Raw genomic sequence first — 27,274 nt, forward strand, 5'->3', positions numbered from 1 at the left:
ATAAACGGAGGCCAACACTGGCGAAAAGCTGGCGACCACATGTGTCCAACCACCTAGACTCCCTGGTGGGAGTTAACAACGGCAAGGCGGAGGAAGACTGCAAGTCAAAAGCCGCATGAACAACTAGGCCCTGAGCTCTAGGGTGAAGGGACAGGAAGAGTGTATCATCCGGGGCAGGACGGTGTCGACGAGCAATGGTCCGATCAACAGGGTCACCGGCGGAGGGCTTCGCCCATGTGCCAAGTATGATGTCAAACAAAGATGCCTCAAGTGGCAGCAAAGGCTCCACTTATAGGCTCCATGTGGAGAATATCCAGTAAAGGATCAGAAGGAAGGGAAACCATAGGGGGCTGAAATCTAAGAATAGCTGCTGCCCTGCAACTAGCCTATGTGTAGGCAGCACTAGCCTCAGGTGCCATCAGGGAGGCAACAATAATCCGCCGGTAGGAGACGGTTGGAGACTAACCAGTCCACTAGACAGCAAAAGTGGAGGAGCAGGAGGCTGACCCGAAGGCCACGCAACACTAGGTACCTGCACCATGGACATAAACGACCTCAGATCTGCGGAGTCCAGAGGAACGCCAACCTCTTGCAAAAGAGGAGGCATAGGCGCCGGCACCGATGTCGACCGACGCCGTGTAGGAGTCGCCTTGACGTACGAGGAGTAGGGTGGAACACCAACCTCATGCAAAAGGCGTGGACGTCGGCACTAGCGTCGACCGGCACAGAGTCAGAATTGTCTCGACGTCGACGACCTCAGAGGAGACTCGGCCTGGGTGCCTTCCTACGTCGATTCCACCGCAATATGCGAGGAAGAAAGATGTCGATCCCGGCGCCGCCTCCGAAGTTAGCCAAGTAAGCTTTGCAGGGCTATGCGGTGACTGAAGGGGTGGGCTGGACAGGCTACTGGGAGGGTCCTCTGGGCCGTGTACTGTCGGCGTCGTATTGGCTCTAGAATCGATGCACACAGCCGGCGCAGAGGACGAATCCGCCGGCGAGGATCCGACATGAGTGCCTTCCACCTCTGTGGGACCCGAAGGCGCACCAGGGAGAGGGGATGACCCAAAGTAAGAGTGGAGTGCTTTGGAATAAGCCTCCATTTGGGCCTGCGTCGCTCCAACTCCCGGAAAGGGAGGGTACGGTGGAGACGACTGCCAGATCCCCGAGCCTGGCAAGGAGCGAGAGGAACAGGCGCCAGCATCACAAATATGGGAGGCAGACCTCCGCGACTTACGCTTGTACTTACCCGCCTCTGAACGACATTTGCGGGAACGACCTCAGTAACGCGCCAGAATCCGAGACGGAGAACGGCGTCGCGAAGGTGCAGGACAGGACAGCCGTGTGGCCAGCAATTGCATACAACACTCCCTCAAGGACTTAGGTTTCATTTGTTGACAGGCGTCGCACTCTTTGGAGTTGTGGTGCACTCCTAGGCACCACTTACAGATGGCGTGCAGGTCCGTGACAGACATCTGCTGCGCACAGGTCTCACACGCCTTAAAGCCCGAAGGCATTGCACACTGTTCCGTGACGCCAAACCGCTGGTTTTCCAGGATTCGCGTTGGGACGCGGAAAAGAAGCCGGGAGGGGCCTATATGGCTCCGCTGACGTCATGTCCGTGGACGATGTCAGGGCCGAGCCCCCCCCTGGCGCGCAGAGGTGCTGCTGCGGAAAGTTTTCAGGATCCAGTCTGACGCCTGGGGATATTCTAAGTTAAGGAATCTGCGGCTAGATGTCTATCAGATAACCTGAGACACCTCTGCTATCTAAGGTAAAGTAGCATCTGTATAAAATAGGGATTAGCTATGCTGTCAGAAGCCACACACAGGTGATCCAATGGCTGACTTTGTGTAACGAACAAGCACAAAGGGCCACTAAAGAAGGACTATGTTGGGGCTATGTGTTCCCTGATTTGACATTACAAGTCTGTTTTTGATTAGATGTTATTTGTTCTCACTACATTTTCCCAAGTGTTCATGGGAAACGTAGTAGTTTATCTTTAAATAATGGCTGCTATAAGAAGAAAGTGAAGAAAGAAGGTATAATACTCCCCTCCGAGTCCTTAATAGAATTGAAACTTTCCGTTACGATAGTTAGGAAATTTTTCATTATCGTCCCATCCCCCTGCTCCTCTAACCCAGCCAAAGTACTTGAGAGAGCCATCAACCAGCAGCTCACTGAAACCCTGAACAAAACCAATTACTGGACTCCTCATAATCAGGATTCCATGCTAACCACAGCACTAACACCGAGCTACTTACCGCCACAGACTACATCAGAATACTCCTCGACCGTGGAGAAATAGTTACTCTGATCCTCCTCGACCTCTACGTGGTCTTCAAGACAGTCTCCCACAACACCCTCCTCAACAGACTCTACAACATAGGGATACAGCAAGACGCCCTCAAGTGGATCACCTCATTCCTTACAGCATGCACGCAGAGCATCCAACTGCCTCCCTTCACCTCCAAACTCAAAGACATCATATGTGGCGTAGCACAAGGATCATCCTTCAGCCCTACCCAGTTCAACATCTACATAAGCCTCCTTGCAGACTTCCTCAGAGCTCACAAACTCAACATAATCTCCTATGCAGACGACACTCAACTGATCCTCTCGCTCACCGAGGACCCCTTCAATGCTAAAACCAACTGCTGTAATGCAATGATTAAGTAGTCAAATAGATAAGCGACAACTGCCTCCAACTCAATTCCAACAAAACCGAAGTACTGATCTTCGGTAAGAACACCGCCACATCGGACTACACCTGGTGGTCTGCAGAACTCTGATCTACACCCACACTGACCAACCATGCACAAAACTTCGGTATCAGCCTCTACAGCCAAATAACTATGAAATTGCAAGTCAACGCAGTTGCCTCCTCCTGTTACCACACCCTCTGCATGCTCTGTAGAATCTTAAGATGGATCCCAATCAACACCAGAAAGACCGTCACTGAGACCCTCATCACAAGCCGCCTTAACTACGGCAACACCCTCTATGCTAGTATCCAAACCTAGCTTCTCAGATGACTCCAGACTGTATAGAACACTTCATCCAGACTCATCCTGGACCACTCAAACAAACTCACATCGCCCTCCACCTGAGAGACCACCACTTGCTCTCCATCCAAAAGAGATGTTGGTTCAAGACCTCATGCGTGGCTACAAACCTCTCCATGACCTAGGACCTGCTTACATCAACCATGAGTTCAACTTTCACCAACCCTCTAGACACCTGTGCTCGTTTTCACTCGCCCTCATACACCCACCTGGCAGTGGTGGCCGCTCATTCTCCTCCATCGCTGCCAAGACCTGGGACGTCCTTCCCCATCCAGCTCCCTGTCAGCCCCCTCGCTGACAGACTTCAGAAAGAGACTCAAGACCTGGCTCTTCAAGGGAGATGCAGCGCACAGATACCGCTAGGGGTGAGTTTTGCGCTTTACAAATGGGGTTTGGTTGATCTGGGGAATCCAACCACATTTTGAAGTCTACTATAACAAATATTTTATAGTATAATGGTTGCAAGTTTAATGTGTTAAAACCCTTGCCCAGAAAGGAGTGACCATTTACTGTACTAAGCAAGATCACTGCTACCATGAAGGGTGTTTACATTTATCATGCATCCTGTGCCTATGCACTTAAATCACTTGTTCACTGACATAAGGATCTCCAAGTCAAAAAGGATTACTGCCATGGATTTTTTTTTTAAACTATGACAATGATTGGCAATCACTTTACTGCCCAGATACCTGGGGATATATACGGTCAGACCAACAAAAGATGGCAAAATGCACAGAGACCCAGAGAATAGTGGGGACACATTTCTTAAGATGGTCCTCCTGTTGTTGTATGTACCCAAGGAGTTAAGCCCACACACTGCTATGGCCCGTAAAATCATAAACTGCATGCTGTGTATCTTCTGCTCCATTTATAATATATTAGAAGCCTGCAAGCATTAGATTACACAATGTAAGAGGTTAGGGCTTGCAATGCCCCCCAAAACTTGTGTATGAGTGAAGAGTAGATTGTGCTTACTACAACAACAGAGTCCCAGTATAGTGGTGCTTGAGACTGATGATCCAATCCAACGTGTATTGGAGGAAAAGGTGGAGAGTGTGTTTGCACATGTCAGAGAGAGAAACATCACTGAAAATGTCTCAAAGCACACCCTTTTTATTTCTGTAATCATGTCTTTTTCTCTCCATTAATTTCAAGTTTGGCGTGCATACCCTCTTAGTGCCCCGTCCCGGGACCACATATGTAAATATTCAACAAAGGTGTGACGCACGCTGTGCGAGTCAGCTAGGGTTGCACAGCCTTATGCACATTTGTGATCAACATTATCCACGTACTCAAAAGTATTCAAAAAATTCAATCTGTTTATTTTATTAATTTTTCAACGTTTGTCCATCACATCAAAGGTACGAAGTTCCAAAATTGTCTTCCTTTTTATTTGCGCAGGACTTGCCCATCCGGGCCTAATCACAGGCATGTTGCGAAACTCGAATCCTCCGTTAAAACTAATACAACTAATCATTACCCCGTGCAGGAGATAACATGGGGTAATGGTTAGTTGTATTAGTGGAATCAATCTGTGTTATGTTTGCATGTAGGATAATGGGGCACTGTTTTGGTGGGAGGGGGGCTGGTAATCACTGGAGGATAGAGGGTGAATGGCACTGCACATACAAGTAGTATATGGAATTGAGTATTATTTTTAATAATATTGAAAAAGAGCATTAATTTACAGTTGCTGCACAAGAATTATTTTGTTTGTCTGACAGATATTTATTTACTATTGTAGACACCCCTGAGGAAGGTCACAAGGACCGAAATGCATTGGGTGATGTTAAGTTTTAACGGAGGATTCGAGTTTCACAACATACCGTTGATTAGGCCCGGATGGGCAAGTCCTGTGCAAATAAAAAGGAAGAAAATTGTGGAACTTCGTACCTTTGATGTGATGGACAAACGTAGAAAAATGAATAAAATAAACAGATTGAATTTTTTTTAATACTTTTGAGTACGTGGATAATGTTGATCACAAATGTGCACAAGGCTGTGCAACCCTAGCTGACTCGCACAGCGCGCGTCACACCTTTTTTGAAGAGAGAGAAACATGCCATGTGCACAGTGATTAAGAATGGTCAACTAATAAAAAAATAATAGGTTATGGAAGAGGATACAAGAAAGTCACAGAATCAAACAAGCAGGAAGGTCATGCAGGTGATAAAGAAAAAATAATGTTATGATCAATTGCAAATGATCTACATTTGCCCATAAGTGTCTTGTGCAAAGGTCTAAATCAATATGCGTTGATTTGTAAGGAGTACAAACCACTGGCCCTAAACGGTTGCATTTGAAAGCAGGGAAGAGTAGGGACAAATTAAGAGTGAAGCAAAATGCAGACGGTGAAGTAAAAATAAGTCATACCTTTATGAATGTTAAAGAAATCTAAAACATCAAGTTGCCAATGGAGACTGATGAACCATCAAAGGGCAAGCAAACAATCAAACAACACAATAATGCAATCAATGACGGTCAGTGAACAATGTCAGACAATGGAATAACAAGCTGCATGCATACCTTCTTAATGTTGGCCCCAAAGTAGCTTTTTGCCTCCTCTTTAAATTGATGTAACCTGAAAGGTAAAGAGGCATGGAATAATAAACTGGATAATATTTCATGAAAATATACAAGGACTAAAGAAGTAGATGGCAGGATGAAATGGTGAAAAATACAACAGGTCCCTATAAGCGGGTGTTTTCAAACCATAGTATCGATGATAGAATCTCTCCATACCTTTATTGATCTTACTCTTACACCTCTGCATCCAATGTTTAATTTTCATGGATGTTTGACTTAAGTATCCATGCCTTCAAATATAAAAATGTACTCATAACCTTTGAAGAGATGCAATGAATTGTACAACTTAGTTGTGAGGGGAAAGAAAATGTGTTAATGAAACTTACCTTTATTTTAAAAAAAGCTCTAAAAGTGGATGTGTGCTACTTCTTTGCAGAGCCTCTCTCACCAAGATATCCTTTGTATTCATAATCCTTTTCCAAGCAAGAGTGGCGAGATTACTATCTTCATCTCAAAATAGGGTGAGCTAATAAACATTTAAAGGTAGCTGCAAAGGGCTGCAATAGGATCTAGTGCTACTTGTGCAAGAATGTAAGTGAAATAGTATCACAATTCAGATATCGTGAACAACTATAATTATGCTAGCAACATTAAACAACTGTTCAAACAGTTATTTATTTATTTATAAAGTTTTATATATAGCGCAAACTTGATCCCAAAGGATATCAGAGCGCTTTACACAATACAATAGTGTTCGCACTACCGTGTGTTACAGTTGATTTCACTCCTTCCTTCCTTCCTCCCTCCAAAACAGTACAATAAACTATGATAAGCAGAACACAGATCATTGAACTATATAGTAGACCGTATTTTTCTTTACTTTCAAGCTGAACACATAAAAACATACTCAGGTTGCACAATTGTTTATACCAGAACTTCATGTCAAATATATATTTAGAAACCTTCATGGCATGCTTAGACAGCCAGCATAAGTCTGTTTTGTAGTTTGTACAATTCGAAAAATCAATTTGCATCACATATATGTAACTTACAATGAAATACAAGGGAACTCTCAAAGCACCATTCCTGTTTTATGCACCTCTTTCCGAACCCGACCACTAACCCTTCCACGCCCCTACGAATCCATCTGTCCATGAGCAACAGCGATATAGGACTAGAATGTCCGGACCACCCGCAGGTCGGTAAACCCTGCAGCCAACACCTTACCCACCTCAACCTCTCTTAGACAGCGCAGACATCAAGAAGCCAGTGCGCCATAATGTTAGCTTTTTCTATTTATTTCGTCAATTTACCCCTAGATTGTTTAGAATAGGAGCATGAGTGGATTGATTTTATTTTTTGCCTCTCCGCATGATCTTATCTCAAGGTGGTATAGACAAGAGGGTGATGCCTGGGCATTTTAGGTTTATAAGCCCAGTGCCCATCCCTTCCTCAAAAATGTCTTATTAGCATTATTACTGCCATTGGAAGCCTGGCCTACTACCATGTGATGGGAGGATACCAAGGGTGTGTATTATATGCCCACTGTGTCCGTACATCACGAGCAAACCACCGGATTCTTGTATTCCCCTTGCCCCTCTGTGGGGCATGGGGGCAGCTGACACAGAGGGGCAGCATGCCTGATTTTACCCTCACGAACAGATGGGACAGTAAATGGTGGTGGCAGGGTGCGACTGAGCCTTTGCCGACTGTGATTGCTAAAAAACGTTTGTGGTGTGAAGTTGCGATTTTAGCATGCCCACTTGAACCCCACCATCAATACTTGTGAGGGGGGCAGTGTAGGGTCTTTATAGGACTCCTGCATGCTTGAGTTGTGTGTCTGCTGAAAGTGGGGCGCTCAGCGCTCTGCCTGCTTCCTCTTCGGTCTCGGGGCTGCAGGCATTGGTGCACTTAAACTACTTTATATGTGGCATAGGGCTGCTGGCAGCAGGACGCTCTGCTGCTTTACCCTGAGATATTTCCCTCCAGCATGCAGAGAAAGAGGGGAGACAGTCAGTAAGAAGGTCCTGAAAGGGGAAAGGTTCCTGCTTGGTGGTTTGGGGTCTGCTGTCTACCGCCTTTCCCTGTAGTCTGCACGGGGCCACTCTCACACTACCCACTGCACCTGTCACCAGTGGGGACAGGGCAGATTAGGGGTCTTGGCAATGGGCATTCTGACTGCCTATCTGACACTACACTGGGGGAAGGTAGTGCAGTCTGCCTGTCTCTGCTGGCATCTACCTACCGTGTGCATGGAGTACAGAGTGTATGCGAGTAGTGTATTCTGCATGACTCCCCTGGGGTTTGTCTCCTGAATAGAAATAGCAATATGGGCTTGCTCTATCTGCTCTCAGAGGTCTCACTCCTGCAAAGGTGGGTAGTAGAGGGGCTTGGCAGTGGGGAAATGACTGCGAGGTCTACAGACCATGATGAGGTGGCTGGTGAGATAACATGGGAGATGGACCTACAGACTGCTTTTCTTGCCTAATTGAGGTCATTAAGGCATTCTTTCTTCTGTTCAAGTTCCCGCCTACATTGCCTGAGCGACACAGTACTTGCCCAAACTCCTGTCAGTATTACCTGAGACACAGAATCTATATCAAAGCCTTTACCTGTAGTGAAGGAGTCTGTGCCCATTCTTGGCCCTGGAAGTGGTCACTACAACCGGTAAGAGTTGCCGGTGGGTATTTGAGTGACGTGAGGAAATTTTAAAAAACATTCATAGTATTCTCCAGAAGATATGCACATTTCTGTATCTGAGTCAACAGGCTTCCCTTCTCCGAACCACCATTATTCTTTTTGCAGAACGGATTTTAATAAACAAACTGCATGGAAATTATTCTTGGACTCAAACACAGCCAAGAACTTTCCATTTGTACGCACAGTGACTTTGTTAATGTAAGGTTCCAAACCTTTTTGTTGTGGGCGATAGGAAAGACCAGTTAATTTAACTGTACAGCGCCGAGGGAATAGGTTTTGTCGTGAGTAGTGGCAGAGGGCAGGTGTTACTTTTCGCAGTAAGAAGATGCACATTTCTACACACTGCAGGCAAAAGAGACCAGGGCCCAGATGCATCAAACTTTCATGCAGCATCGGCGTGGGACCTACAAAACGCAGATTTCCTGAGGGGCCTAGGAGCGGATGTAAAGGTGTACCTGGCAGAAAATGTTGACACAGTGGACTCACGAGTAGTTCTTTGGGAGGCACTTAAGGTGGTACTCGGGGATAGGGCTCAGTGTAGACTGGCGGAAGATAGGAAGAATGTCCGGACCGAGGTGCAGGAACTGGAAACGCAAATTCTGACAGTTGAAAAGGAACATATGCGTACCAGACACCTGGGGAAACTTCGGCGTCTGTCCGATCTGAAAACCCAGTATAAGCAATTAGTGACGGGGGAGGCAAAGGCACAGACATTGGCTACTATGCACCGCCTCTACGATGTGGGAGATAAATCCGGGAGGCTCCTGGCATGGTTAAGCAGGAAAGAGAGGGACGACCGCTGGGTAGACAAGGTAAAAGATGGTCAGGGTGAATGGGCCGACACAGACGCCAGGATAGCGGATACATTCGCTGAGTTCTTTAAGGCCTTCTATGAAGCGCGTGAACTGGGCTCAAAAGAAGATGCACTGCATTACATGGCACATATCAACCTCCCGGAGCTTGAGGAGACTGACCACAAAGATTTAGAGGCAGATATAACGGAGGAAGAAGTTAGGGTGGCACTGACTAAGCTTCGACCGGGAAAGGCCCCGGGCCCGAACGGTTTCCCGGCGGAATTAAAAAAAAAAACGGCAGATATCCTTACCCGCCACCTGCTGGGTCGATTCCTAGATGCAGAGAAGGAGGGACAGTTCCCACTGGACCTCAGACAGGCCCCAATTGTCCCGATTCATAAGCAGGGAAAGCCAGCGGACAACTGCTCGTCCTACCGCCCATCTCCCTCCTAAATGTAGAGGCAAAACTGTATGCCACAATCCTGGCACTCCGCATGCGACGGGTTGTAACAGGGTTGATCCATCTTGACCAGACGGGGTTCATCCCGGAAAGGGCCACTAGATATAATTTACGGCGGACCCATAATTGGCTCAGGGAGGTAGAGGGCAGGACTGAGCCCCACTGGTTCCTATCCCTAGACGCAGAGAAGGCGTTTGATGCTGTCCACTGGCCTTTTCTAGAGGGAGTACTAGAGCGCATGGGATTCGGGCCCAAGTACAGACATAAGATTAATCTCCCATATACCAGCCCTAGTGCTAGAGTTAGGGTCAACGGGACGCTATCGGGGGCCTTCCTGATACAACGGGGCACCAGGCAGGGATGCCCCCTATCTCCCCTGTTGTTTGCTCTATCCATTGAGGTAATGGCCTGTGCTGTAAGACAAAATGTAGGGATCACAGGGTTCCGGATAGGGCCAGCAGATGAAACCGACGAGAAATTGTCCCTGTACGCAGACTATGTCCTGCTCTATGTTACGCAACCGAAAACTACTATACCGACACTCTTTGCGGAATTAGACCGCTACGGAACTAAATCAGGGTACCAGATTATTTGGCACAAGTCGACACTGTATGACCCACAGGGCAAGGAGGAGTGGCCCACGCTGCCAGAGAAACTACAGACAACTAGAGAGGGGTTTATGTACTTAGGAATATTTGTCATGACCGATGGTAACCTCTCCTACGACCGTAATATCAGCCGCGTCATACACAATTTCTCAGAAGATGCCAGTAGATGGCAATTGCTCCCCCTGACGATTCTGGGATGAGCAGCTATGTTTAAAATGGTCGCACTCCCCAGATTTTTATACGCATTCCTGAATTAATATTTCCCCTTGAAGTGTAAGGTATTCCGAGACATTCATGCGGAACTGAAGTCCTATCTATGGCTGGGTAAGCAACCTAGAGTAGCCCTCTCGACCCTACAGAGACACCAATATGATTGTGGGATATCTTTGCCTGACTTAGAGGCCTACTACTGGGCAGAACACCTGGCTCCCATGAATGAATGGCTACATGCGCCCGCCACACACCCCACCTATGCACTGGAAAGGCACACTATGGGCACCCGCACCTGTCTATATTACATATATGGAGGGAGGGGACAGGCCAGACTACTGCCGGCTACTAGAATCACGCTGGGAGCGTGGAAGAGGGCGACAAAGGCAATACAGTGGGAGCACAAACCAACAAAGCAAACTCCACTGTGGCACTGCACCTGGCTGAAGGAACTAAGCAAATTGAATGGGTTTCAGGGGTGGGACGCCATAGGCATCTCTACTCTAGGAGACGTGACTAAAAAGGGGGCGCTGCAATCCTTTCCATCGCTCCAAGAGGAACACGGGCTCCACCGCTCCCAGTTCTTTAAATATATGCAATTAAGGCATGCTTGGAGGGCAGAGGGGGCATCGCTGGAGGCACTCCCCGAATACGCTCCGTTGGAGGGCCGCCTTCTACAGGAACAGATCCCCGGGAAGGCAGTATCCCTGACATATAAAACTATCATGAATAATAGACCAAACAAATTAGAAGGCCTCAGGACCACCTGGGAACGTGACGTGGGGGATATGGATGACGTGGACTGGGGAGTAGTACTGATGCATCCTAGGGAGGTAGCGATTAAATCACGCCTCCGTCGGATTCAGTTTAAGATCCTTCATAGGTCCTATTTCGATAGAGTGAGGCTACATAAACTAGGGAGAATACCTGACCCATGCTGTCTGCGCTGTGGCCACGATAGAGGGGACTTCCTGCACACCATCTGGTCATGTCCACGCATTCAAAAGTATTGGGGGGAGGTCTTAGCCGAACTGGGAGAGGTGCTGGAGACGGACATCCCATCAGACCCGAAGTTAATACTCCTGGGGATGACTAATGATATAGACTTGGCACGCCCACTGCTGATTTTTCTGGGGCTAGCCCTGGTAGTGGCAAAAAGGGACATAGCCAGGAAATGGGGAGCGCCAGACATTCCACAGCTCGAGGAGTGGAGGAGGGGCATGGACCTTTACATGGCAGCCGAAAGGGTCACGTATAAGGCGAAGGGCTGTCCAAAGAAATTCCGCAGAGTATGGGGCAAATGGCGACACTACCATGGGTTGGATGGAGGACTCTAAGAGGTCGCAAACACTTGAATGTATGAGTGCCAGGGGAGGGATGGGCTTCTGGGGACGGGAGATATTACTGCAATGGACTTGGATGATCTAACGGCAGAACAATTGGATGTTGGACTTTGGGGCTTGATTCGTCGGGAGGGTAAGGAGGGGGGTGTGGGAGTGTTGCTCAATACTGACATGCTAGTTATTTGTTCTCTTTGCTGCAAAAAACAATAAAAATGGTTTAAAAAACAAAATTTCATGCAGCGTAACACAGCAAGACACCTTTCTGCGCTGCGTAAAAGGGAAAGGGTAGGAAGCACTGTATTTCACATTATACAGTGCACTCCTGTCCTTTTCTAGCAATGGCGCACAATGTGCTGCCTTGTGCCAATACTGGCACCCTTACATCATGGTGCAAGGGTGCCTGTGCTGTAGGTAGGATTGGTTTTTGTGCAGGAAGGGACACCTTCCTGTACAAAAACAATCCTTAAAGGCATTTTCCTCTTTCTATGTGTGAGGCAGAAAGACCACAAAAAACAAGGCGAAATAAAGATATTTCCTCCCCTGGGTAGGCATAACATTTTGACGCATTTCTAGGTCTACCACTAATCTGGGAATGCGCCCGAATCTATAGGTGGATGCGTGGGAACACCCATGCTTCCCTCCATAGAGCAGAGTAATGCAAGGCAGTGATTTGTGCTGCTTTGCTTTACTACATATTTATCAATCCAAGCAAGGTGTCCTTGCGTGGCTTGATAAATCTCACTAAGGTTTTGTGTCTCCCTTGCGAGGCGTAAGGGTGACCTTAAAACTTGATAAATCTGGCCCCAGGTTTGTCGCTTTAGTAATAGGAGAGATAGATTCTGCTGGTGGGATGATCAGGTTTACAAAGCAAATGGGAGAAGGGTATTGTCTTAGTGGTAGGAGAGTACAGTCCATGGTCTTTGTAGGAGACAGAGACCTTTTATCGTGACGTTACAGTGCATACAGAAGAGATCATCTGTAGGTCTCCACGGGACCATGCGACTAGAGAGCCTTTTCACAAAGGCAAATTTATACTTAAGTAAATCTACCTGTGTAGATTTACTCCTACATTTTGTAGTAAATGCAGCTATTTACAAGTGTAAATTTACTGCAAATTGTTGACTTAAATGCTACAATCTTTTTACTTTGTAGGCAGGAAATACCAGGCGTTTGCATTTAGTGGTAGGAGAGGCCAGTGTGATCTTTGTTTTTGGAGAACGTTTTGTCTTTGCAGCCTTTTCTGCGAGGCTTTCATTTCGATGCCAGCCCTGTCAGATGTTGGTCTAGGGCAGCAGAATTCTGGTAGTTTGTATTACTTGCGAGTGATCAAAACACAAGAAGACTTAATTTCCCATCATTCATCTGTTTTAATACATTCCGTTTTGTGTCCGAGTCGATCTTCATTGACCACCGCGAAAGCAGAATGATCCTTCCCCCTCCATTCAGAGCTGCTGTTTATCATTTTACTTTTTTGAGTAAACTATGAGAAAGTGTGTTGAGCGCTTTATAAAAAAAAGGTTTCTGAAAGGTTGCGAGTTGCTACTATGCACATGATCCTCATGCTTTAAAAAAAAAATTCTAGTGTAGGGAGATATAATTATCTTTGGGAACCTTGTTATAATTTAAGTTAAATACACCGAGGTCATGCTATTTTTGTCAGGTTGTGTGTAACTTTTAATTTTCTCTAAGATATGCATGTTTAAGATGCTGAGAATGATCTTAGGGCAGCACTTCCCATGAAGGGAAAAGAGGAAGACGTCAAGGAAGACAACGAGGAAGACGATGAAGAAAACATGGAGGCCGTGAAACAAAGGAGAACACCGCAGAAGGGAACCATCCAGAACAAGGAGAGGGGACGGCGAGACAACCTGTGACGGTAACGTCAAGACAGAAAGGAGGGGCCTAGGTAGGGCAGGGGCAGAGGACCTTCCGGCGAAGAGGCTGCTAAAGACTGGTCCGGGAATACCAGTGATCAAAGCAGCTGCCCCAAAAGAGGAGAGAACGCCGAGATACCCCCTGCCCCGACCCAGGCAGGGTAGTGGTGGCCAAAGGCAAGTGCCTATTTTTTCTTTTTTCTGTCGTTAGAGAGGTGATGGGTAGGACATGGAGCGTCCACACCTAACCACTGAGCACCTATCCAAAGACGAGTGGGAACGCAAAACACGGTTGCAGTGGTGGTACACTTACAGAATAAAAATGGAGAAAACCAAAACAAGGTTCCTGACTCGATATTTTTTTTTCTTTTGAGGGACGATACTGTTTTTATACTCCACGAGTGAGAGCCTGTCAAGGAAGGAAGACGACAGCCATTAAAACACCTAGAACAAGAAAGAAGAAAAGGCGAGACATTAATAGCCTGTTACTTTTGCCCCGATTCTAAAAAAAATAAGAAAAAAGGACAGAGAAAGGTTTGGAATATAAATAAAAGGTTTTCCGACAACTTATTATTAGTTTGCATTGCCTTTGTACCATTCCATCCGCTCTCCCCGGATCACGTGTGTTGAGTGTGTTTTGAAAGAGACTGAAATATGATCGGTGTATTGCTTGCAATGCTATGTCCACCTTTATCAGTGTGCGAGAGCACATGTTTACAATATGTTGTTTTTAGGTTTCGCCTGGTCGCTGCGCACCGCGCAGCTTTTCGGCGCAGGCAAAATCTAATGAGAACAGTATGTGGCTTGGTCACCGCCTCTCTGTTCCATTGGCTAGCTCCATAAATGGAGGCTAGCCATTGGAACAGAGATCTGTCCGTCATAGCCGGAGCAGATTCGTGGGCGTTCCGGCGATTTTTAGGCTTTTCACAACGTCATGAAGACGTGTCCACTGTGGGCGTGTTTTTTTAATAAAAAAACTTTGTTTTCGCCATTTCGGAAGTGTCCTTTGCAGGGGTGGGTTGCGCGATGTCCCGCTGTCCGTTCCCGCCCCCCCTCCCGCTGTCCGTGTGACTGATATGAGATATTCATTCACCTTTGGCGTGTTGTCTCTCTTTGAGTCTTGAAGAAAGGATTGGAAGTCGATCATCAGGCCTCGTGATCTAGAGCCTGAATGCAAAAGTTACCGCCACAGCTGCTATGATGTATTGCTTTTTGTTATGAGATGACAGAGATATCGATTCCCCGGGCTTGTCAGCGATTTGTCCCGTTAGATGCAAATCCACAGTGATGGTATCCTCTCGAGCTCACAACAATACGGCAAGAAGTCTTGTTCGTGGGCCACCACTGCTGTTTACCTTTGGTGTCGCTCTGTCTGATCTCTGCATTATTTCGTTTTCATAGCACGTTGTGCATCGTTCTAGATTAATGTTATCCACAGTTTGCGGTGATATGCATCCTGAAACTCAGATGGATTTTACATTTATCTTTTTAACTCTGATTCATAAGAGATATAATCTGTCATCTTTAGGTCCGTGCATCACGTGCCGTATTTTGTAGCTTTTCATAAGAAGAGACCATTGACCCAAGCATTCAGAGCTGGTGCCTTAGTGCGTATCCGCTTCTTGCACATCCGCTTCCAAGCTAAAGTGAGCAAAACAATCATTACTTCTTCCAGATTGGCATCTCACCCATGGGAAGTGTGGCTAGCCGGAAATTGTGCACAGCACTGACGCCGTTTAGTGCTTGATTATTCTGTAAACCTATCTTTAAGTGCGCGTGACTGTCCCCCAGTTTGATCGGGTAGATCTGGAGCACAAATGTTCCCATTTTGGACTGGCACTTGTTGGAGAAAGGTTTGGTATTCGATTCCAAAATTCTGGATTTATAAAGCAAAGCACATCACTTGTGCAGCGACAGTGTTAGTCCAGTGGTCCTTTACCAGGGTCCTTGCCCAGGCTTTGTTATGAAGGCTTGAAAAGAACACGTTCCAGCCTGATGCCTGGCTCCGGTTCAGCTTGAGGTTCCTTATGGACACTGGAGCCCTAAACCAGCCGATCTTTCATGTGGCGTGAGTGTGAGAGCAGAGTGCAGAGTGAGTGAGCAGAGTAGTGAGTGCAGAGTAGAGAGTGCAGAGTAGAGAGTGCAGAGTAGAGAGTGCAGAGTAGAGAGTGCAGAGTAGAGAGTGCAGAGTAGAGAGTGCAGAGTAGAGAGTGCAGAGTAGAGAGTGCAGAGTAGAGAGTGCAGAGTAGAGAGTGCAGAGTAGAGAGTGCAGAGTAGAGAGTGCAGAGTGCAGAGTAGAGAGTGCAGAGTGCAGAGTGACTAGGGAGTGCAGAGTGACTGCAGAGTGCTAGGGAGTGCAGAATGACTAGGGAGTGCAGAGTGACTAGGGAGTGCTAGGGAGTGCAGAGTGACTAGGGAGTTCTAGGGAGTGCTAGGGAGTGCAGAGTGACTAGGGAGTGCAGAGTGACTAGGGAGTGCAGAGTGACTAGGGAGTGCTAGGGAGTGCAGAGTGACTAGGGAGTGCTAGGGAGTGCAGAGTGACTAGGGAGTGCTAGGGAGTGCAGAGTGACTAGGGAGTGCTAGGGAGTGCAGAGTGCCAGGGACTGCAGAGTGACTGCAGAGTGCCAGGGAGTGCAGAGTGCTAGGGAGTGCAGAGTGACTGCAGAGTGCTAGGGAGTGCAGAGTGACTGCAGAGTGCTAGGGAGTGCAGAGTGACTGCAGAGTGCTAGGGAGTGCAGAGTGACTGCAGAGTGCTAGGGAGTGCAGAGTGACTGCAGAGTGCTAGGGAGTGCAGAGTGGCTAGGGAGTGCAGAGTGGCTAGGGAGTGCTAGAGAGTGCAGAGTGACTAGGGAGTGCTAGGGAGTACAGAGTGACTAGGGAGTGCTAGGGAGTGCAGAGTGGCTAGGGAGTGCAGAGTGACTGCAGAGTGCTAGGGAGTGCAAAGTGACTAGGGAGTGCTAGAGAGTGCATAGTGACTGCAGAGTGCTAGGGAGTGCAGAGTGACTAGGGAGTACTAGGGAGTGCAGAGTGACTAGGGAGTGCAGAGTGACTAGGGAGTGCAGAGTGACTGCAGAGTGGCTAGGGAGTGCAGAGTGACTGCAGAGTGCTAGGGAGTGCTAGGAAGTTCAGAGTGACTGCAGAGTGACTAGGGAGTGCAGAGTGACTGCAGAGAGCTAGGGGGTGCTAGGGAGTACAGAGTGACTAGGGAGTGCTAGGGAGTGCAGAGTGACTGCAGAGTGCTAGGGAGTGCAGAGTGACTAGGGAGTGCAGAGTGACTAGGGAGTGCTAGGGAGTGCAGAGTGACTAGGGAGTGCAGAGTGACTAGGGAGTGCTAGGGAGTGCAGAGTGACTAGGGAGTGCTAGGGAGTGCAGAGTGACTAGGGAGTGCAGAGTGACTAGGGAGTGCTAGGGAGTGCAGAGTGACTAGGGAGTGCAGAGTGACTAGGGAGTACTAGGGAGTGCAGAGTGGCTAGGGAGTGCAGAGTGACTGCAGAGTGCTAGGGAGTGCAGAGTGCTAGGGAGTGCAGAGTGCTAGGGAGTGCAGAGTGCTAGGGAGTGCAGAGTGCTAGGGAGTGCAGGGTGACTAGGGAGTGCAGGGTGACTAGGGAGTGCAGGGTGACTAGGGAGTGCAGGGTGACTAGGGAGTGCAGAGTGACTAGGGAGTGCTAGGGAGTGCAGAGTTGTGAGTGCAGAGTTGTGAGTGCAGAGTTGTGAGTGCAGAGTGGTGAGTGCAGAGTAGTGAGTGCAGAGTGGTGAGTGCAGAGTGGTGAGTGCAGAGTGGTGAGTGCAGAGTGGTGAGTGCAGAGTGGTGAGTGCAGAGTGGTGAGTGCAGAGTGGTGAGTGCAGAGTGGTGAGTGCAGAGTGGTGAGTGCAGAGTGGTGAGTGCAGAGTGGTGAGTGCAGAGTGCAGAGTGGTGAGTGCAGAGTGGTGAGTGCAGAGTGGTGAGTGCAGAGTGCAGAGTGGTGAGTGCAGAGTGCAGAGTGGTGAGTGCAGAGTGCAGAGTGGTGAGTGCAGAGTGCAGAGTGGTGAGTGCAGAGTGCAGAGTGGTGAGTGCAGAGTGCAGAGTGGTGAGTGCAGAGTGGTGAGTGCAGAGTGCAGAGTGCAGAGTGCAGAGTGCAGAGTGCAGAGTGGTGAGTGCAGAGTGGTGAGTAGTGAGTGCAGAGTGGTGAGTAGTGAGTGCAGAGTGGTGAGTAGTGAGTGCAGAGTGGTGAGTAGGGAGTGCAGAGTGACTAGGGAGTGCAGAGTGACTAGGGAGTGCAGAGTGACTAGGCAGTGCTAGGGAGTGCAGAGTGACTGCAGAGTGCTAGGGAGAGCTAGGAAGTGCAGAGTGACTAGGGAGTGCAGAGTGACTAGGGACTGCTAGGGAGTGCAAGGGAGTGCAGAGTGCAAGGGAGTGCAGAGTGCAAGGGAGTGCAGAGTGCAAGGGAGTGCAGAGTGCAAGGGAGTGCAGAGTGCAAGGGAGTGCAGAGTGCAAGGGAGTGCAGAGTGCAAGGGAGTGCAGAGTGCAAGGGAGTGCAGAGTGCAAGGGAGTGCAGAGTGCCAGGGAGTGCAGAGTGACTGCAGAGTGCCAGGGAGTGCAGAGTGCTAGGGAGTGCAGAGTGACTGCAGAGTGCTAGGGAGTGCAGAGTGACTGCAGAGTGCTAGGGAGTGCAGAGTGACTGCAGAGTGCTAGGGAGTGCAGAGTGACTGCAGAGTGCTAGGGAGTGCAGAGTGACTGCAGAGTGCTAGGGAGTGCAGAGTGACTGCAGAGTGCTAGGGAGTGCAGAGTGACTGCAGAGTGCTAGGGAGTACAGAGTGACTAGGGAGTGCTAGGGAGTGCAGAGTGGCTAGGGAGTGCAGAGTGACTGCAGAGTGCTAGGGAGTGCTAGGGAGTGCAAAGTGACTAGGGAGTGCTAGAGAGTGCATAGTGACTGCAGAGTGCTAGGGAGTGCAGAGTGACTAGGGAGTGCTAGGGAGTGCAGAGTGACTAGGGAGTGCAGAGTGACTAGGGAGTGCAGAGTGACTGCAGAGTGGCTAGGGAGTGCAGAGTGACTGCAGAGTGCTAGGGAGTGCTAGGAAGTTCAGAGTGACTGCAGAGTGACTAGGGAGTGCAGAGTGACTGCAGAGAGCTAGGGGGTGCTAGGGAGTACAGAGTGACTAGGGAGTGCAGAGTGACTGCAGAGTGCTAGGGAGTGCAGAGTGACTAGGGAGTGCTAGGGAGTGCAGAGTGACTAGGGAGTGCTAGGGAGTGCAGAGTGACTAGGGAGTGCTAGGGAGTGCAGAGTGACTAGGGAGTGCAGAGTGACTAGGGAGTGCTAGGGAGTGCAGAGTGACTAGGGAGTGCAGAGTGACTAGGGAGTGCTAGGGAGTGCAGAGTGACTAGGGAGTGCTAGGGAGTGCAGAGTGACTAGGGAGTGCAGAGTGACTAGGGAGTGCTAGGGAGTGCAGAGTGACTAGGGAGTGCAGAGTGACTAGGGAGTGCTAGGGAGTGCAGAGTGACTAGGGAGTACTAGGGAGTGCAGAGTGGCTAGGGAGTGCAGAGTGACTGCAGAGTGCTAGGGAGTGCAGAGTGCTAGGGAGTGCAGGGTGACTAGGGAGTGCAGGGTGACTAGGGAGTGCAGAGTGACTAGGGAGTGCAGAGTGACTAGGGAGTGCAGAGTGACTAGGGAGTGCAGAGTGACTAGGGAGTGCTAGGGAGTGCAGAGTTGTGAGTGCAGAGTTGTGAGTGCAGAGTTGTGAGTGCAGAGTGGTGAGTGCAGAGTGGTGAGTGCAGAGTGGTGAGTGCAGAGTGGTGAGTGCAGAGTGGTGAGTGCAGAGTGGTGAGTGCAGAGTGGTGAGTGCAGAGTGGTGAGTGCAGAGTGGTGAGTGCAGAGTGGTGAGTGCAGAGTGGTGAGTGCAGAGTGGTGAGTGCAGAGTGGTGAGTGCAGAGTGGTGAGTGCAGAGTGGTGAGTGCAGAGTGGTGAGTGCAGAGTGGTGAGTGCAGAGTGGTGAGTGCAGAGTGGTGAGTGCAGAGTGCAGAGTGGTGAGTGCAGAGTGCAGAGTGGTGAGTGCAGAGTGCAGAGTGGTGAGTGCAGAGTGGTGAGTGCAGAGTGGTGAGTGCAGAGTGGTGAGTGCAGAGTGCAGAGTGGTGAGTGCAGAGTGTAGAGTGCAGAGTGGTGAGTGCAGAGTGCAGAGTGGTGAGTGCAGAGTGGTGAGTGCAGAGTGGTGAGTGCAGAGTGGTGAGTAGTGAGTGCAGAGTGGTGAGTAGTGAGTGCAGAGTGGTGAGTAGGGAGTGCAGAGTGACTAGGGAGTGCAGAGTGACTAGGGAGTGCAGAGTGACTAGGCAGTGCTAGGGAGTGCAGAGTGACTGCAGAGTGCTAGGGAGAGCTAGGAAGTGCAGAGTGACTAGGGAGTGCAGAGTGACTAGGGACTGCTAGGGAGTGCAAGGGAGTGCAGAGTGCAAGGGAGTGCAGAGTGCAAGGGAGTGCAGAGTGCAAGGGAGTGCAGAGTGCAAGGGAGTGCAGAGTGCAAGGGAGTGCAGAGTGCAAGGGAGTGCAGAGTGCAAGGGAGTGCAGAGTGCAAGGGAGTGCAGAGTGCAAGGGAGTGCAGAGTGCAAGGGAGTGCAGAGTGCAAGGGAGTGCAGAGTGCAAGGGAGTGCAGAGTGCAAGGGAGTGCAGAGTGCAAGGGAGTGCAGAGTGCAAGGGAGTGCAGAGTGCAAGGGAGTGCAGAGTGCAAGGGAGTGCAGAGTGCAAGGGAGTGCAGAGTGCTAGGGCGTGCAGAGTGCAAGGGCGTGCAGAGTGCTAGGGCGTGCAGAGTGCAAGGGCGTGCAGAGTGCTAGGGCGTGCAGAGTGCAAGGGCGTGCAGAGTGCTAGGGAGTGCTGAGTGCTAGGGAGTGCTGAGTGCTAGGGAGTGCAGAGTGACTAGGGAGTGCAGAGTGACTAGGGAGTGCAGAGTGACTAGGGAGTGCAGAGTGACTAGGGAGTGCAGAGTGACTAGGGAGTGCAGAATGACTAGGGAGTGCAGAGTGACTAGGGAGTGCAGAGTGACTAGGGAGTGCAGAGTGACTAGGGAGTGCAGAGTGACTAGGGAGTGCTATGGAGTGCAGACTGACTAGGGAGTGCAGGGTGACTAGGGAGTGCTAGGGAGTGCAGAGGGCTAGGGAGTGCAGAGGGCTAGGGAGTGCAGAGTGACTAGGGAGGACTAGGGACTGCTAGGGAGTGCAGAGTGACTAGGGAGTGCTAGGGAATGCAGAGTGACTAGGGAGTGCTATGGAGTGCTAGGGACTGCAGAGTGACTGCAGAGGCTAATGGCAATGTAAATGACAATGCCATTTATTTATCTGTTTTCAAAACCAACACATAAATACACATTTTGTCATTTACAATGCCAATAGCTCTAACTTTTCCAAAGGCGAAACCATTGCATTGTAAATGCTTGTTTTGTTTTGAAGGTCATTTATGCACGGGGTTGTGAACCTTATTTTTTTCTGACTGAAATGTTGTACTTAAGCTGGTTCAAAGAGATTGTGGTTGATCTGTGAACCTCCTATTGTCTGGGTATTAGTGTGTGGTAGTATTTAAGACTTTTAAAGGACTACTGAATTGTACAAAGGGAGTTATTTCGTAAATGTAATGCTTTATGAGGGTGTTATCTACTAGGGTAGTAGGCCACTCAAACATTACAGATACGGTTCTGAAATGTCACACAAAAGCACACTAAGAATATGGAAATGTCACACATAAGCAAAACAAAAACTTTGCAACTATGATTACCACACACTCTAAAACTGCAGATCGCAGACCTTCTCACCTATTCATGCGCTAGATATTACATACTTCATCACCTATTGATGCCTTTTTCATCACAAACATAGTTTACCTTCACATCCTTGCACACCATAGACTTTCTTCTTCCCAAAGGCTACAGCATCCATCATGTGATGTGCAAATAAAAAAGGAAGAAGCCTTGCTGTCATCCTTAAGTCCTCCTTGTCTTGCACCCTAAGTAGCCAAGTAACACTAAACACCATGGAGCAGCTGAGATGCCATTTGCAACTCTCTGCAAGTCAGACCAGCATTTTCCATCCCATCTACAGACCTCCAAGGCAGGCCAGGACTTCACTGAATAATTCTCATATAACTTCACCACCTCGTCCATCCTACATGCCCACACCACTCTTTGGGGTGACAACCTCCCAAATAACACAAGCTAAAGAAACAAGCATGTGCAATGCAATAGGTCTCACATTTACAAGAGTTTGAGCTATTCACATAGTAAATAACAATGCCTCTAATTTTGTTGTTGTTTTTAAAACAGATAAATAAAAGGCATTGACATTTAAAATGCCAATAGCTTAAACTCTCAACAATGCGAGACCTATTGCATTGCAAATACGCTTGCCGCCTGTGCTATAGAGATTTAGAGATAGTGTCCTGCCTACTGTTGAAAAAATAGTGCTCAGAGGCTGTAATTAATGCCTACTGGGTAACAACACATGCAATAGAGGCTGTCCTCAGGGGAGGTTACAAAATGAGACATGGTGGTACTAACTAGGGAATTGAATATGCTACTTATCAGTATGCACCTGTTCTTGGCATGTAGGGCTGCTGACATTCATATCTATAGCATAGATCGCCGCCTAGTGTTGGGTCCGGATGATTGCACATTGTTGTCCTGGAAGAGTCGTCGAAGCATCACGAGATAGGTGGCTCCTCCCCTGGACTACAGTGCGCATGGGCATCGACTCCATCCCCAGATTGTTTTTAGCCATTGTGGCGAAGATGGAGTGGAACAGTGTGAGCGATGACCATGCTAAGAGTAAGTGTAAATTCTGCAGCCGCTACAGGCGCCGGGGAGGAGGGCGGGCGATATGAATGTCAGCAGCCCTACATGCCAAGAACAGATGCATACTGGTAAGTAGCATATACAGTTCGAGGCATGTGGACTGCAGAATTCATATCTATAGCATAGAATACATAGCAGTCCCTCCATTATTGGCGGCCGCCTGTGCCAGCTGCAGATGTTTGAAAAAGTGTCTTTAGAACAGCCTGCCCTACAGCTGCTTGGAGTCCACATCTACACAGTAGTGTTTAGTAAATGTGTGTGGGGTAGACCACGTGGCTGCTCTACAAATGTCTTCCAAAGGGATATTACCAAAGAAAGCCATGGAGGCCCCCAACTTGCGGGTGGAGTGGGCTCTGGGGGGGACCGTTAAAGTGCGCTTAGGTTTTTGATAACAAATCTGAATACACTTAACGATCCACCTGGCTATACCTGCTTTGGAAATGGGGTTGCCTTTGTGCTGGGCAGAAAAGGCAACAAAGAGTTGTTTTGTCTTCCTAAAATCTTTTGTCCTATCAATGTAGTACATCAAAGCTCGTTTGACGTCAAGAGTGTGGAGCATTCTTTCGGCCACAGTCTCTGGGTTTTGAAAGAACACAGGTAGTTCAATAGTTTGATTGACGTGGAACTGTGAAACTACTTTAGGAAGGAATTTAGGGTAAGTGCGCAGCACCACCCTGTTTGAGTGAATCTGTATGAATGGCTCCTGTACAGTGAGCGCCTGGAGTTCACTTACACGTCGCAGCGACGTGATGGCTATTAGGAAAGCCACTTTCCATGTTAAGAACTGAACCTCATGTTAAAAATTCAATCAGACAGAGTAGTCTAAGAGAACAGACATAAGTGCATGTACTAAACCTTCAGTCTAGAGTACTGATGATCATAAAGCAAAAAACAAAAAACGGAAATGAGACTAAGAAGAAGAAGAAATTATCTTATAAAAGAACCCTCACTCACCCTAGTGGTGACATGCTTCATCATAGGGTTCGTCACAGGAGGGGAAATATCCCTCCTGTGTGCTTCAACGCCTGCAATTGCAGCGGAGCTGGTGCAGTGGTTGTGGGGTGTGTGATGTGCGTAAGTGAATTTTAAAAGATCCCAACTATGCCCTCAACAAACTTTATTAAAAAGGGACAGTTGTTCACACTAAAAAGGTGTAGAAAATCACTACATGGCTTGGCATTATAACCATGGTGACTTTGTGAGAGAGGTCAACATGTTTCTGCTGTATGTGCTATATCAGCTCAGCTTTCTTCAGGACCAAAAAACAAAAACTCCTCCGGGGGTCCACACACACTAAGGTGCGTCCACACCGTGAGGAACACTTAGAGAAAATCAAGATTTTTGATACTCTCCTTCAAGAAAACTCACGGTTTTACCCGCAGTCAATCTTCCAGGAATTTGCCCGGATACAATTTTGTCTGAAAAAACAACGTGCCACATGGACACGCAGTTCGGCAATTTCTTCACGCCACGTTTTTATTTCAAACGGACGACTCGCCGCCTGGAACCTAGTGTTGATTTCACTGGTGTCCGGACACCATTGAAATCAACACTAGGTTCCAGGCGGCGAGTCGTCCGTTTGAAATAAAAACGTGGCGTGAAGAAATTGCCGAACTGCGTGTCCATGTGGCACGTTGTTTTTTCAGACAAAATTGTATCCGGACAAATTCCTGGAAGATTGACTGCGGGTAAAACCGTGAGTTTTCTTGAAGGAGAGTATCAAAAATCTTGATTTTCTCTAAGTGTTCCTCACGGTGTGGACGCACCTTAGTGTGTGTGGACCCCCGGAGGAGTTTGTTTGTTTTTTTGGTCCTGAAGAAAGCTGAGCCGATATAGCACATACAGCAGAAACATGTTGACCTCTCTCACAAAGTCACCATGGTTATAATGCCAAGCCATGTAGTGATTTTCTACACCTTTTTAGTGTGAACAACTGTCCCTTTTTAATAAAGTTTGTTGAGGGCATAGTTGGGATCTTTTAAAATTCACTTACGCACATCACACACCCCACAACCACTGCACCAGCTCCGCTGCAATTGCAGGCGTTGAAGCACACAGGAGGGATATTTCCCCTCCTGTGACGAACCCTATGATGAAGCATGTCACCACTAGGGTGAGTGAGGGTTCTTTTATAAGATAATTTCTTCTTCTTCTTAGTCTCATTTCCGTTTTTTGTTTTTTGTTTTTTGCTTTATGATCATCAGTACTCTAGACTGAAGGTTTAGTACATGCACTTATGTCTGTTCTCTTAGACTACTCTGTCTGATTGAATTTTTAACATTAGGTTCTCTCACGTTGAAAGTATATTGTATGGAGGGGTAGGAGGGAAGCCTTGAAAACCCTTTCTCTCAGGTTGTACATTAAGAACTGAACCTCGCAAGAATGCAGAGGCTCAAAAGGGGGGCATTAGCCTGGTGAGGACCACATTAAGGTTCCATACAGGAGCTGGCGGGGTCCTTGGAGGAATGACTCGCTTCAACTCTTCCAGAAAGGCCTCAACGGCAGGCACTCTGAAAACCGAGAGACGCTGCCTGTATTGGAGATAAGCCGCTATGGCGGATAAGTGTATCCGAATGCAAGCATATGCTAGATTGCATTTGTAGAGATGTAACAAATAACAAATGATGTCGTGAGTAAATGCATCTAGCGGGTTGATGTTGTGTTCTGCACAGTAAATGACAAACCGCTTCCATTTTGCTGCATAGCAAGCTCTGGTGGTGGGTTTCCTCGCCTCCCGTATGATATCCATGCAGTCGGGAGGCAAGTTAAGGTAGCCAAATTCTAAGACTTCAGGAGCCAGATCGCCAGGTTGAGCTGTTGCGGATCTGGATGCTGAATGTCGCCATGGCTCTGCGTCAAAAGCCTGGGTGTGAGGTGGAGCCTTTGATGCGGTACCACGGAGAGTTCTAGAAACGTGGTGTACCATGGTTGGCGTGCCCACGTTGGAGCAACCAGGATGAGTGTCATCGAGTGTTGCTTTAGCTTTCGTGCCACCAGCGGTATGAGGTGTGCTGGGGGAAAAGCGTACGCAAATCTGCCTGACCAGTTCATCCATATCGCATTGCCCTGCGACTGTGGGTGCGGGAACCTGGCGGCAAAGCTTTGGCATTTTGCGTTTTCCCTTGTGGCGAACAGGTCGATCTCTGGATGACCCCACTGCTGGAAGTACGGGCGAAGTACTGATGGATGTATCTCCCACTCGTGCATTTGGTGGCTGTACCTGCTGAGCAGATCCGCCATATGATTGTCCTTGCCCGGGAGGTGTTCCGCCATGAGGAAGACGTTCCTCTGAATGGCCCACTTCCACATGCTCTGAGCCAGATGAGACAACTGTGGAGAGTGCTTACCTCCCTGCTTTTGAATGTAGTACATGGCCGTCATGTTGTCCGTCCGGATCAACACAACCTTGTTGCACAGATGTACCTTGAATGCCTTCAGTGCCATGAAGATTGCCATCAGTTCCAGGTAGTTGATGTGCATCTTCTTTTGCTGCGTTGTCCATAGTCCCTGCACCGTGTAGTGGAGTACATGAGCTCCCCATCCCTGGAGAGATGCGTCCGTCGTCAGGATAATCTGTGGCACAGGCTCCTGGAACGGTCGGCCCTTGCAAAGGTTGTGTGGATTCCACCAATGCAGAGAGCTGTATGCCCGACCGGTCACCAACACTAGGTCGTTCAACTGTCCTTGAGCCTGAGTCCACTGATGAGCCAAGCATTCTTGGAGCGGACGCATATGTAGCCTTGCGTGCGGGACTATGAAGATGCACGAGGCCATCATGCCTATCAACTGCATGAACACTCTTGCTGGAAGCAAGTGTTACGGTCTGAACTTCTGGATCAGTGACTGAATGCTGTCGATCCTCACAGAATTTGGCTGAGTTGTGGCTGCCAGAGTATCTATTGTCGCGCCCAGATACTGCCGCACATGGGCTGGCTGAAGGTGCGACTTCGAATAATTCAGTGAGAATCCCAGATCGTGAAGAAGGTGAATGGTGTGGGACATGTTGGCGGCGCACTGCTCGGCCGACTTTGCTTGGACAAGCCAGTCGTCCATATAAGGGTAGACGTGAACGTTCTGCCTCCTGAGGTGCGCAGCCACTGTCGCCAGGCATTTTGTGAACACCCTGGGCGCTGTGGTCACCCCGAAAGGGAGGACCTTGAATTGATAATGCGGATTCTGAATGGTGAATCTGAGGTATTTTCTGTGTGATGGATGTAGTGGAGTGTGAAAATATGCATCCTTGAGATCCAAGGTTGCGAGGAAGTCTCCCTGATTGAGCAACGGAAGAACCTGCTGCAGCGTCAGCATGTGAAAATGTTCTGATAGAATATACTGGTTTAGGGGTCTGAGGTCCAATATGGGTCTGAGGGACCCGTCCTTCTTCGGGATTAAGAAGTACAGGGAGTACACTCCTGTGCCTTCTTCCCCCACCGGCACGAGCTCGATCGCCCCTTTTTGCAGCATGACGAGTACCTCCTGCTGCAATAAGTGCAAATGCTCTGTGGACATAGGACGGTGTTTTGGTGGCAAGATGGGTGGAGTGGAAGTTAACTCCAGACAATAACCGTACTGGATACGTTTTCTGACCCACCTGTCTGTGGTGATGGATTTCCAGACCGGCAGGAACTGCTGCAGTCTCCCCCCGACAGGTGTTGTATGGTCGGGGGCAGTGACAGGGCGTCCCTGTTTGTTGGTGGCGGAGGAGCGGGAGTTGTTGTTTCCACGACCTCTGCCCTTGGTGCTGTTGCCCCGATAGCCGCCTCTACTCTGCTTGGTGTAGGAGGACTGCGCCCCACCTTTAGTGTATTGCGTTCGCTGGGACATCTGGCCTCTGGAAACACCTCTATTGCCTGAGCGACGAAAAGTATTGCCCCGAAACTGTTGGGACTGGAGAG

At 48.6% G+C, this 27,274-nt stretch overlaps 1 protein-coding gene across 4 annotated transcripts in view; it reads right to left on the reverse strand.

Moving 5' to 3' along the window:
* GBF1 (golgi brefeldin A resistant guanine nucleotide exchange factor 1) overlaps nt 1-27,274 on the reverse strand; it is a 2,365,494-nt gene that overhangs the window by 1,904,720 nt on the left and 433,500 nt on the right. For all 4 annotated transcript variants that reach the window (XM_078643218.1, XM_078643217.1, XM_078643220.1 and 1 more), the window contains exon 8: nt 5,589-5,643. In XM_078643218.1, the coding sequence (XP_078499344.1) occupies nt 5,589-5,643 (55 nt within the window). The remainder of the gene's footprint in view (nt 1-5,588; nt 5,644-27,274) is intronic.

The sequence above is a fragment of the Lissotriton helveticus genome, chromosome 5_1 (assembly GCF_964261635.1).
Source record: "Lissotriton helveticus chromosome 5_1, aLisHel1.1, whole genome shotgun sequence".
Classification (NCBI taxonomy): Eukaryota; Metazoa; Chordata; class Amphibia; order Caudata; family Salamandridae; genus Lissotriton; species Lissotriton helveticus.